Source organism: Orbicella faveolata, unplaced genomic scaffold (genome assembly GCF_042242905.1).
Source record: "Orbicella faveolata isolate gen_17 unplaced genomic scaffold, um_ofav_v1 contig_34, whole genome shotgun sequence".
Lineage (NCBI taxonomy): Eukaryota > Metazoa > Cnidaria > Anthozoa > Scleractinia > Merulinidae > Orbicella > Orbicella faveolata.
The window spans coordinates 28037045-28049767 of NW_028301563.1; the positions used below are offsets into that span (position 1 = coordinate 28037045).

At 35.6% G+C, this 12723-nt stretch overlaps 2 protein-coding genes across 2 annotated transcripts; one reads left to right on the forward strand and one right to left on the reverse strand.

The window, feature by feature from the left end:
• Positions 1–5: 5 nt before the first annotated feature.
• Positions 6–5933, forward strand: LOC149105601 (transcriptional regulator ZNF706-like). Its single transcript, XM_089270719.1, has 4 exons — positions 6–117; positions 1836–1979; positions 3562–3668; positions 4393–5933. Exons 2-3 carry the CDS (start codon positions 1842–1844, stop codon positions 3649–3651), a joined length of 228 nt encoding a protein of 75 aa, XP_089126845.1. The 5' UTR covers positions 6–117; positions 1836–1841; the 3' UTR covers positions 3652–3668; positions 4393–5933.
• On the reverse strand, positions 5190–12632 carry LOC110055126 (deoxyhypusine hydroxylase-like). The gene is made up of 14 exons (XM_020761506.2): positions 12465–12632; positions 12213–12292; positions 11994–12055; positions 11676–11704; positions 10924–10966; positions 10406–10486; positions 10214–10293; positions 9926–10036; positions 9731–9776; positions 9315–9366; positions 8826–8878; positions 8276–8347; positions 7705–7761; positions 5190–6581 (listed from the first exon to the last, which is right to left on the reverse strand). The coding sequence occupies exons 1-14, from the start codon at positions 12518–12520 to the stop codon at positions 6489–6491; spliced, it is 915 nt and encodes a 304-aa protein (XP_020617165.1). The 5' UTR covers positions 12521–12632; the 3' UTR covers positions 5190–6488.
• Between the last annotated feature and the right edge of the window lie 91 nt (positions 12633–12723).

The following is a 12723-nucleotide window of genomic DNA, read 5'->3' on the forward strand; positions in this document are numbered from 1 at the left end:
TGGTCAGGATGACGTCGTTAACACGATCTCCCGGAAATTTTCATACGAAATACTGTACATGTGTTTGTTGTGTTTGTAGAGGTTCTTTTCGGGATAAAGCTAGTTTGTATTTATCAGGTAGGTACCAGTAAGAATGGAAATTTACTAATTTATGTGATCGAGATACTTTCAAGGTGTTAGCGAGGTTGAAAAGCTTCGAAACAGGTCGTCTTAAAAGCGTGCTTCTAGAATTTCCAGCGATTCATCGTTCGTTCTAACGAACGAATGTACTGTGAGAATTCTATATTGAAACTATGAGCTTAAGCTTACATGTTCTAGAGAGGCAGAACTGCGAAATTTGCTGCCTGGTTATCAAATATGTTAATTGATAAACAGTGTAGAACACAGTTAGTATAAGTTGACATTCATTAGAGCAAGGTTCTTTCTTCGTATCTTTAGTTTTCATTGCCTTATATATGTGAAGTCTCAAACGGAGAATTTATTTTACCAGTGAAAATCTATAGCGATTTTATTTATTCCAGGATTTACTGACTGTCTTTGATTGCGCACTGATTATTGAAAAATTCCACGAGTCATAGTTTGATTGGTATAGTTTGATTTGAAGTTGGGGTGGCAAATCTTGCATATAAAGTTCAAATTATACATTGTACCTAAGCTTATAGCAATCACGTTATACAGATGTTAGTACCGGTTTGTTTGCGCCTAGAGACGAAAGGGAACGTGTTATAAATTGTTGTTTGTTTCGAAAATAATTCGTACCACTTATAAGAAATTTGGGCCTCTTGAAAGTTGTCCATCAGGCAGATGTTCATCTTCAGCATAGCATGAAGCGACTAGTGGTATTTCTACTCCTCCCCCACTCCCTGGATCCACTGGGATGCTTGTACAATGCAGGGTTATCCCCAGCATTAAATTTGGCAGTACCCATTTTTACCGTACCCTATTACATACAATTAGCTGATCAGAAGTTGTGTCTTCTGTCTTCGATTGATCTCCTGACCTTCGATATCAAGTTACTGACCTGATATGGATGCAATCTCATTTAGTTTAACTTGGCTGATGTTTAATACCTATTCATATCCTTTTAGGTATGCTTGGGGGGCACATCAGGCTTGTGTGGTCTCACCATGGGTACTTTGGCTTGACTGCGTCTTGCCAAAATACAAACCATGGCTTGACCAAAGTCACCTGAAGTGTTAACCAAAAGAATGGTTGGTTACCACTTAATCTGGAGTCCAACAAGTTAGCCATTACGCCACTGCATCCAACTTACATACTAGAACTTTTTGCTCTTTAAATATAACATTTTGGGTTATGTATAAAACTTGAGCATGTCAAAATTAGATAATCGTAAGACTTCCTGTCCAAATTTAACCTTGTTGGCTCAAGTAACAAACGTAAAAACTCACTTCCAAATGTAAAATTATTGCCAAATATAAAACTTTATATTCTGCCATAATTATATTGAGCCTGACAATTTTAATATAATATTGTCTACAAGTACGGGAAAGTGTTATATTTTTGCACAGATTTTATATTGTGCGACAAGGAGTTAAAATTTGGCAGAAAATTCTGTTTTTTGTCACAATGATCAACATATTGAACAACAAGTTTTAAAATACGCAAGAAGTTTTATATTTTGACACAAGCGTTATATATAATCAGTATGTTATATTTAAAGAGTAAAAAGTCCTATATTTAATATCTATGCAAAGTAAAGTGTTAAATATAGGTCAAGAAGTATTTTTGAAACAAAATAGAAAGAAGGAAACTTTCTAACATCAAGTGAACTTATAATATAAATTATTCTTGACTTTTTTTTCCTTAAACTGTAGTTCCCAATGGCTCGTGGTCACCAAAAATTTCAGTCTCAGCAGAAGAATGCACAAAAGCAGGAGAAACTTAAAAAAGCTCAAGGTGGACCTGATCAAAAGGCCGCTGCACAAAAGGCACTAGTCTTTACTTGTACCGTTTGTAAGGTATGTAGCCTGAAATGAATTAACAGCGGTTTTATTCTTTAAGGTTACAGTATACCTTCAGGTTGGCAATTTTCTTCAAATTTGGATTTTTGGGTCAAAGTAGTGGTCGAAGAATAATCTCTAATTTCTGAAAAATGTTTTTGAAAAAGACTAAATATTGGGGGAGAAATGGCGGTTTAACGTTTTTGCTGGAAGTCAAGGTTTACCTCGTGATTGACAGCCCTATGGCACATATGCAATCAACTGAGACGATTTTTGAGGGGAATTACCTATATGGATGTCACAAATTGACTACTCAGTTGATCCGCATTGTTGTTCTGACTACCAAGCATTTTTGGTATCAGGTGTAATTGTATTAAGTTATAAGTAAACATAGACCACATTAAAAACATGGACCAGTTCGAAAAAGCGAAAACAGTGAAGAACGAATGAAAATACATCAATGAGTGAAGAAGGGAAAGTTCGCCACGTGGAGGAAGCTATAGCTATCGTATAAGGTGGACAAAAAAATCGAGGTAAGAGAAAAGAAAGGATCTGTAAAAATTTGGGAACTTGGCAGCAATAACAGGGATGTTGACAGAGACTGCGATGAATCCGATATTGAGGAATCATTGGACTCATTGAGACCCATTGAAATATTATCCATGCACAAATGACCACGCACAGTTGCTCCGCCGCACTTTCTTTTTACTTGTTATCTTCGCCCAGCCACTCTAGCATTTGTATCCTTTTTCGTCTTCCCCATTTTGCCAAAGTGATGAACTTCATAATCAAGAAAAACCGAGCTACAGAAAATTATCCTTCCGCCTTCGGCACCTTGAGTGCATTGCAAAACAAAAGGGTTTTTTGGAGATTTGCCCGTAAATTTCACCAGGAGGTTAATGGTAGTAAACTTTCCCTGCACTGATTGGCTCAGTTATCTGAGAACCCAGTTGAAGGCGTTTGTGGGCAGAGTTTGTTTTTGAAGAAGATTTTTCTTAGTGTTGTTTTCTTGAATAAATTTTTTTGCTTGAAGAAGACACTTTAAAGTTATAACTCAAAGGGAATTTGTTCAATTGCCCTCAAATTTGGACAGTAGCTAGTTTAACATATAAACTACAAACAGGTGTCTGCGAATTGTTAATTTTGAAATATTTTTTCTTTGAGAGCGATTTTTGTACGATCACTGTACATTTTTTTTCAATCCTATCTCAAAAATGTTCTGTAACTTTTTACTGCAATTAAATATGGCAAAACGCAGACACGCCTTTGAAGCGCTTTGGGCCCTGAAACCGAGGAAAAAATGAAATTGCCAAAAAAAAAAATTCACTTTGACTTGTAGCTTCAGAAAGGTGATTCAGGCGCTCGCATTTAGTGGTCGTGAAAAATTTGACAATTCATTTTATTTCAAAATTCTTGGTATAGTTTGATAACCAGCTCAATAAGCTTTAATTTGATATGGGGGTTTAGGTATTTACCGCTTAAACTGCACGCGCTACATCGCTTCCACGCGAGACACCCCTGAAGGTATATGGTAACCTTACCTAGAATTTAACTGTGGGTAATCACATTGTATAATTAACAAATGTATGTTTCAATTCAGTCTCAGATGCCAGACCCCAAAACATATAAACAACACTTTGAGAGTAAACACCCCAAGGCACCCCTTCCACCAGTGCTGGCTGGTCAGTAACAATAAAGATTATTATGGTAAGAAAAATTAAATTCTTGTTATAATATAGTCGCATTCACATGTATGACTAAATGATAAAGTTACTCTGAATAGTTAAAAGTGTATTTTTGCAACATGAAAGGTAGATTATATTATAAAAGTACTTGTATTAAATTTCTTGTTTGCTATGACAGTGTTAACTAGACTACCAGAAGTCCCTCTTTTGGTCAATCCATTGAGTATGACTGTAAATAAACTGCTAGAAAAAGTCGTCATGCACAACTACATGTAACTAAGCAAAAGAGACTGCGACATACAGCTTCACATAAAAGAGTAAAAGCTTAGTGCACATCAAGTGTTCTAATTGCTATTAATTAATACCTAATGTGGCCTGTTGTCAATTTCTAACAGTTTTTTGCCAAGATTTGTAGTACAAAGTATTTGAGATGGATGTCATGGAAAGTGCAGATTCAGTCTGTGCCATAGTTTATTAGTTTACGTAAGGGAAGCAGAGTCCCTGAGGGCAGTTTAAATGCCTACTCAAAAGACATGTATAAGGCATGGCATTTGTGGAAAGCGGCTTTTTTTATTTTATTTTATTATCTTTTTACTATTAGTTATTAGTAGTTTTAGCTGACGAGTTTTTAACTATGTTTAAATAAAGATTGTTTACATATCTATAATTTTTTTCAGTTGTTAAATTATGCAAAAATGTGTTTAAGTACATCATAATAATCAAGGCTGTTTTCTTTCGTTCCACAGTTTGATGCTCCTGTACATTATAGCCAATGAAACAACTCTTGACAAAGACTGAATCTTGTGCATTGCTCCTTCTGGGAAATTTATAATTTATTTTTAATGGCATGTCAGAAATCAAAGCGATTGAAATCTGTTGGTGGCCAGAATACATTGATTTTGTTTTTTATTTCACTGAAGGATTGCTTTTTGAATGTCCAGCTTTAAACTTAACATAAATCACTGTCTTTTGTCAATTGCCAATAAGGGGGACGGGGGAACATAGTTTCTGAGGAGTTTATCAACATGTAACATCTTGTCAGATAGCCAACCGTCAGTTATTTGCTTTAAAGGCAAGTTGAACCTTTCCTTTTCCCTAGCCCAACCTCAGTAACCTTAACTCACAATAATTGTTGCTTGAAGTGTCATGCCACATTTAGGCTATTTGACATTCCTGTCAGCTTATCTAAAGACCAAGCTCTAAATTCAGTAGTCTCTACATCCCTTAGTAAGGGGAGAGGGTAAATGGGGCTGGATAAACGTCAACAAAAAAGAAGGGGGAACGGTGGAGTAATTCACATGTTGAAGTTGAGGACAAACCGTTAGTTTGCGATGTTATTGTGGAGCAAGAGTAGACAGTCCTCAAAGCTCCTAAGGCTACTGTTTTCCACATCACTTGTATGTTCATGTCCAATTTAAAGTTACTCAATGCTGTGTCATTGCTGTGTGTTAGCAGAATGGCTTCAAACGTTCTCCTGTCTGTTCACAAAATCATAACAAACACATTGTAGAGTCTTAGAGAAACTACTAACAGTGCTGGAAACTGAGAAGTAAATAATGTATTTTATTGATTGTTTTTGCTCACCCTTGTTGCACAGCAATGTATGTTTGTGAGAAATGAGAAAATGTCTAATGTGATATTATTTAAAAGCACACATACATGTACTGTACGTCTATAAAATTAACATGTTGTGTCAGCTAGTGTAACAATGAGAAGAAATGAAATTGAAAGAGGATTTACTCGAATAGTCTACACCAATAGCTAAATACATGTAGCCCTGTCAAAATGTTTTGTAGGCACAAGCAGCTGGATAACAGTAGCAGACAATAATGGACCAGGGGTTTCATCAAGGGCCGGACACCAAGTAAATTGACCGGCTGTAAGGACAATTTTTGCCCATATAGCGGAAAGTTTTTCTTACAAAGAAGTGTAGTTCTTATAGTTTTGTCCACCTGTGAAAACCAGTTGTGCTCCTGCTGAAAATGTGAATGAAACCCCTGATAAACAGAGATGGATTTGTTATTGATCAGGATTAGTGAACTCCAGTGTGAAGTACTGTAGGTGGAAAATACACTGTACAAATTTTAATTTCCTGCAGGTGGCAAAATTACACACTGCTGGGACATTTTGACAGGGTTGTACATGTGATGTAAGTGTACATGTACATGTATTAAATATTTTTTGATTTGTTTTTTTCTTTGCTACTTGAACAGTCCTTAAAGTGCAATTTGATGAAAATCGATAAGAATCAGGTGGGAAAGCAAAATAAAAGTGTTTACAAAATGTTGTCAGTTCTGTTTAATCACTGTTTCTTTAATAAACTAAATACATGCACAGTAATACTGAGATGTTTTGTACTCATTTCATTTGACACAAACGCTAACAATGGGCTGTATCTATTCAACATTATGTTTTCTTTTTAAGAAAGAACTTTACGTAATAATTTGTTGAGTAAAAAGTTTGGAGTTATTTGACCACATTGCTGGGGTATGTTGGAATAACATGATGCTTGCAAGTTTGATCAAATCAGACTTTCATTCAACATCTTTCAACACTTCTGAAAACTGTGTTCATGAAACAATCCAATTTGTGGTACATTAATCTAATTTTGACCTTAGTTCTAGCCTACTATGTACGCTATAGTACTGTACGGGATTTTGTTTGCTGATAAGTCATCGAAGCAGTTAGGCAGAGGCCAATGTAATTTCTTCAGCATTCGTCAGGTCTCTCTAAATCTTTAGTAGCCTGTGGAAAGCAGCACTGAGAAATTGAGCCGCAGCTTAGCATCCTACCAACCGGAGTTCTTGAAATTCTTATTTTTATTGCACCTGCTCCTGGTGATTTATGTTTCGTTGATTTTGACCAATGAATCTGCGTACTGAAACTCACTGCTCTGCTCATAATTATACATGTCCAGTGCAACAACACAACTTTCCTGAAAAAGATGCATGAATGCATGTATTAATGAATCAATGATAATGAATTTCTTCATACAGTTGAACCCCTACTGAGTGGCCACCCTGAGGGAAATGGGATGTGGCCGCTTTTAAAATAGGGGTTGATGTACTTTGAATATTTTCTACCATCGAGACAATCATGATAGACGTATGTTACTCCCCCGTTTAGATTTTACCCAGCCCTCACTATCTGCCCCTGGGTCTCTGAGGATGGTTACATCCCTTTCTATTTCGGACTCTTATCTGTTATTGCCTTTTCCAAAAAAAAAGGCACACCACAGATATTAAATTTTGGGTGTCCGTTTAATAAGGGTGGAGACAATCAACCCTCATTGGGACGACCGAAATGTGGCTGTGGCCACTTAATAGAGGTGGCTGCTTGATAAGGGTTTTATTTACAGTATTTTATTGACAATAATTTCGGGACTTCGATGACTGGCGGCTTAATAGGGGGTGACCGCCAAATACCTGTAGGTGCCCGCTTAATGGCAATTTGACTGTACAGTCAAACCTCCCGTAAGTGACCACCCAGAATGTCAAGCCTAGGTGGTCACTTACAAGAGCTTACACCACAATAGGTAAAAAAAAATTGCCTCATTAGCATATGGTAACTGCAGGAACTTGTGTTATCCCATGTTTTGAATGTAATATTCATGTGAAAGGTCAGTTTTGAGAAAAAAATCCAGTACTTTCCATTGAAAAATGTCTGTCTCTTGTACTACCCAGGAATGTGATAATGTGAAAATACCTTATTATGCAATTTTTGCTTTATTATCAGTCAAGCGGTCGCTTACAGGAGGTTAAAAACAAAAGAAAATTTCAAACTGTTAGCTCTAAAAGTGGTCGCAGCTGCTTATGAGAGGTGGTTGTTTACAGGGGGGGGGGGGGGGTCCAAATTCAGTGATTTGACTTGGAAACTTTTGGTAATTTGGAAAACTGGTTGCTGTGGGGGAGGTGGTCGCAATCAGAGGTTCGACTGTATTACTATTCACTGAACTTGTACCTGTACATGTACATTTATTTAGTGAATCAAGAAGAACAACCATAAACCATTATAAAATTATTAACAAAGTTAAAAAATACCATTGGTCACCAATTTACCTTCACGACTCTTTCTTGATCCCTTGAATACTTTTCTAAGGCTGCCAAACATTGATCCTGAAGAGAAACATTGCACTATTAGTGTATTACATACATGTATTAAATTAAAAAGGTAATTAATAGTAGCTACATTTGCACAGGGTAGGTTGTAGAACATTATTTTATGATTGTAGAATGGTGTAAACTAGAGGAACTAAGATAATCAAAATGTACATTTGTTTTAAATGTCATGTTCACACTAAGAGTGATTTTATTCAACCCAATTGAACCTTGTAACATCTAGCATCTAGTCAAAAATAGCCAAAACTAACAAAAGAAGATAATGGAATTAACTTGTCTTACTGATAGCATCAAATATTGTGTACGAGTTCACTATTTCGTGGGTAAAGGTAAAATCACTCTCTAATGGACCAGAAAGGCAATGCAAAACTTAAAATGTTTTGTCTTGATCACCAGTGAGAACAATCAGAACAATAAAAAATAATTACAAAACACTTAGGGAAGAACTGTAATGTCTCTAGTGTGAACCATAAGCTTTTTAAAAGCTGACAACATAAGTGGCTGTACAAACCTTAGCTATTGAACCTAATGCCTCAGCACATTCATGTCTCACCATTGGGTTTTCCTTCAGATCTTCAAGATTCTACCAAACAGACAAATAACAACAAAACACAAATTTCAATGGCACCATTAATTATTTTATGCAAAGGGTCTATGGAAAGTGTAATTATTGCTGATATTTAGAAGTACTAATAAAATATAATTAAATACTACATTTATTACTTTTAAATTTTAGCAATAATTGCACTTTCCACAGAGACTGTTTGCATACATGTAAATGGCACCTGAATTTGAATAACAATACTTTGCACATCCTTAGCTTGTATTCATGTTTCCAGACAAAGGATTTTTCACATGAATATGAGGCTTAAGATGTATAAGTATTGTTATTCAAATATCAGTGCCATTTATGCAAAGGGTTTATCATTTCTAAGAAAACACCGAAGTTAATAAAGCATAGCCACCCTATAAAAAGTGATGTGTCATACTTCCATATCATTATCATGAGGACAAAATATTGAAAATTCATCCTTAAAATTAAATGTGCTTTTTATATTTACCTGTATTAGCTGAGGAATGGCTGCCTCGTGTTGCATCTGTCCAAGGACATAAGCTAAAAAGCAATAAACAGTCACAAAGTGAAATAACAAGTATTCAGTATTCACTAAATTATTGACACAAATTGATTGATTGATTGATTAGTGGATTAATTGATTGAACATTACATAGCCACATGTGCATGTATATTTGGACACTTTTCATCAACAACAATCTAAGAAATATTTATCTAGTCAATAACAGTGGGGGATCTAGGGGAGGGGTCTGGGCCCCTCCCCCCCCCCCCCCCCCCCCTTATTTCGGGTAAAAAATAAAAAAGTCACAGAAGGAAAAAAGCCGGCAGGGCAAGCGGAAAAAAAAAAAAAAAAATCCCCCCCCCCCCTCCCCCCTTAGCTCAAGGCCTGGATCTGCCACTGAATAATTTCCTGAAATTTTCTCAAGATTCCTCTCCAGTCGCGAAACACATACTGGAACTGCTATCATGTTCTTACCAATTTCATGCCTGAATAATGCACTGCTGCACTTGAGTCCTCTGGCCAAGGCCTGCAGGATAATCAATTAAATAAAATAATCATATTAAAATTGTTATTTTAATTAATAAATTTTAAAGAAAGAATAAACTAAGAAGATTATAAATGATGATCAGTTTGAAAAGATTATAAATGATGATCAGATTCTTTTATTACCCTTACTGCCAAAATAGCTGAGTGTGTTGTTTAAAATATAATTATTTAAAACTACATTGTAGATGTGATGAATGGTATTGAATAATCTGGCTTGAATAATTTTGACTGAAGAAGAATTTGCTTGACTTGACTGTATATCAGATTTTAAAAACAGGCACTAATACATTAAATACATACATGCACACATAACATACTGTACTATAAAAGCAAATAAAACGAACCAGTACTGATTCATTATCTCCCTTGTTACGCAGTGAGAACATTGCCCTGATGATGAAAGCATGAACATAATCAGGAATAATTATTGGTTACTAGTAACTAAAATATGAATGGAAAATACTTGAACCACAAATTATCTATGACTACATGTACAATGCACATGAACATGTGCAAGAAAAACTGGATGGTCGCCGTACCTATATCTGTCAAAAAGTGGACGAGTTTCATCAAGCAATGTGTTCTGTAACGTATCAGTGTCCAGCACCATGGAGGGTGGGGCAGGATCCACAGACTTATAGGGGTTTGAGCTGAAAAATAGTAGAATGATGTTGTCAATATATACATTATTTACATAATTTATAATGTACACTCTAATGACTTAATATACATGTGAACTATACAAAGAACAAGATTACAATCATTTTAATGTACACATTATTATTTGTGAATAGTGCACAGCAACAAAAAACCTATTGTAAGCTGACCTTAGGTGGTCATTTTCTTGTGAGCACTTCTCTTTCAGCCATTCTATTCTCTGTACAGCGAGCTGACAAGTTTCTGCCACCTGAACAAATAACAAGAGTTACCTAAGTTAGGACTGGTGTGGGAGGATCAAGTTTGTTATATGCTGTCGCCATTTGTACTAAACATAGTACTGTACATGTAGGTAAATGTACCTCTATCTGTGGGTCATTGGCGTACTCTCTCAAGATGTTGAGAACATCAGCAGATCCAATGGCACCAAGTGCCTCACCAGCCTGATGAACACAAGAAAACAGTTTTAATTTTAATTCATTTTTGCTATTATATAATAAATGAATAGTAATAATTCTTTTTACAAGCAGGGTTACTGTCATTGCATGAATATATCTGACTTATAAAATATTATTATTAAATAAAATAATATCATGTGACAATGGGTTTGAAATGTGGGTAGGAGGGAGGTTAAAAACATGTCCATCTGTCGGAAGGGGAAGGTGTGTGTTTTTTTCTGGAGTAACCCATCAATGAAAGTTTCCTGATCCATAGACCAGAGACCAGAGACCAGGATTACCATAGTGCAACAGAAACACAAACAAAAGAGGTGGCAGATGCAAGGTTCAAGTATGTAGTCACCCTTACACTGATTCATCCTTCTGAAAATGGAAGAGCTGTTAAAATTAATAATGAATCATAAATAGTTTATATAACATACCTCATGTCTAACCATGGGTTCTTGATTCTTGTCTTGTAGAACCCTGTAAAATATTTGTTATAATATTTTATAAATAATAATACATATATTTTTATAATTGTTTTCCATAATACATGTAAATTTCCCAAATTATGCCATATACGTTGAGCATGTACACTGAAAAGCAAATTATAGTACTAATAATACACATGAAAAAATTACTCGATTCTTATTGGCTAAGAGCAGTGCAGTTCAAGTGTAACACCAGTGCAAAAAGTGTAACATCAGTGCAAAAAGTGTAACACCAGTGCAAATTACACATCAAAATTCTGGGTTATGATTCACTGAAAGATAATAGGAATTTTTCTAAGAAAATGATATCAGGTAAAATGATGACGAAAATTTTGTGTTGAAACTTTGAAAAAAGTTTTCTCAAATAAGAAAAAATGGCTCCAAGAAAGATCTTCCGGCACTTCCTCCACGCGAATTTTTTCATGTTTATATTATTAATAAGTAATCATACGGTTTTTCTCGTTCAATTTTGAGTTAATTTGCACTTGTGAGTTTTTCAAAAAGCTGAAATTACACTCGCCGAAGCGGCTCGTGCAATTTCAGCTTTTTGAAAAACTCACTTGTGCAAATTAATTCCAAATTGAACTCGAAACCGTATGATTACCTATACTTATAGTCATACAGTGTACATAGTGTAATAAAAATATATATTGATGGATAATAGAAATATCAGGTTCACAGAAAAGAAAAACAGAATTTACCTGATTAATCCTGGAATTGCATATTCATCCTAAAAAAGGAGAAATAATTTAAATTGTTACAGGTGAGTACATCTTTCTAGAAAAAACACAAACTTACTGTATACAAAACCTGAACCGGGAGAAACAGGAGGAATATAAATTGTATTAAATCTAATTACACTTGAGTATCATGGCATGGTTACAAAGGGGGGAGTAAAGTTTAGATGATACTTTCATGATGATGACACGTTGGCAATGTTCTGGCCATGCATTATAAATAAAAACATGTAAATTTAAAACAATATGTACTGAATTGTGTCAGGAATGCAACCTGGATACCTGCATTTGTCCCAGACAGTACGCCAACTCATGTTTTAATAAAGCTGAGGGGTCATCAAAACCTACATAGACAGAGAAAAATAAATATTAATTAGAAATTAACTAAATATTTTACAACATTTCAGGGACTGTAAATGTTCGAACCTCAGGATGTCAGTTACTGTTCCGCACAATGTAGGTCACGCATAAGTTTAACAGCAATTAAAATGTTGAACCTACACTTAAAAATGCAGTCGATAGCTTCATGTCCACCAAGATTTCTCAGTGTGAACAAAGCACGGAATCTGTCTGTTAATGGTCTGAAATACAAAAGGAGAAGACAATACACCCATAAAAAGCTTGTATCAAGGAATGTAATCCTGTAATCTTCTCCTTAACATCCAGGTTAAAATTAGCCGAAAGTCGAGACTTCCTCGAGGACAACTGATCACCCCATATAAAGTTTTCACAAGTGCTGTTCTCAAAACGTACCGGTTTTGATCCGCGAGTTGAAGTCCTATTTGTTGCACATTTGACGAATTTACCATGGTTTAAACAAGCGAGCATAAATATTGGTGATAAATCGCTAGCAATACTCTAATATCGCCAAAAACGTGGTTCAGGAATCGTTCAGGAAAAATACATTCGGTGCAATAACAGCTGACCACAAAGTACGCGAACTCACTTTTCCGCTGATTTGGGTGATCGCGTATTCACCAGAAATTTGGCGGGAAAAGCGCGCGGCCCGCGT

What these genes read in the sequence shown, in the direction of transcription:
- LOC149105601 (XM_089270719.1), top strand. Translation starts at nt 1,842, where the DNA reads ATGGCTCGTGGTCACCAAAAATTTCAGTCTCAGCAGAAGAATGCACAA. An exon ending in TTACTTGTACCGTTTGTAAG is followed by an intron (nt 1,980 to 3,561) that starts GTATGTAGCCTG and finishes GTTTCAATTCAG; the next exon opens with TCTCAGATGCCAGACCCCAA.
- LOC110055126 (XM_020761506.2), bottom strand. Translation starts at nt 12,520, where the DNA reads ATGGTAAATTCGTCAAATGTGCAACAAATAGGACTTCAACTCGCGGAT. An exon ending in AACCCATGGTTAGACATGAG is followed by an intron (nt 10,487 to 10,923) that starts GTATGTTATATA and finishes TGTGTTCATCAG; the next exon opens with GCTGGTGAGGCACTTGGTGC. An exon ending in CCATTCCTCAGCTAATACAG is followed by an intron (nt 8,348 to 8,825) that starts GTAAATATAAAA and finishes TCTGTTTGGTAG; the next exon opens with AATCTTGAAGATCTGAAGGA.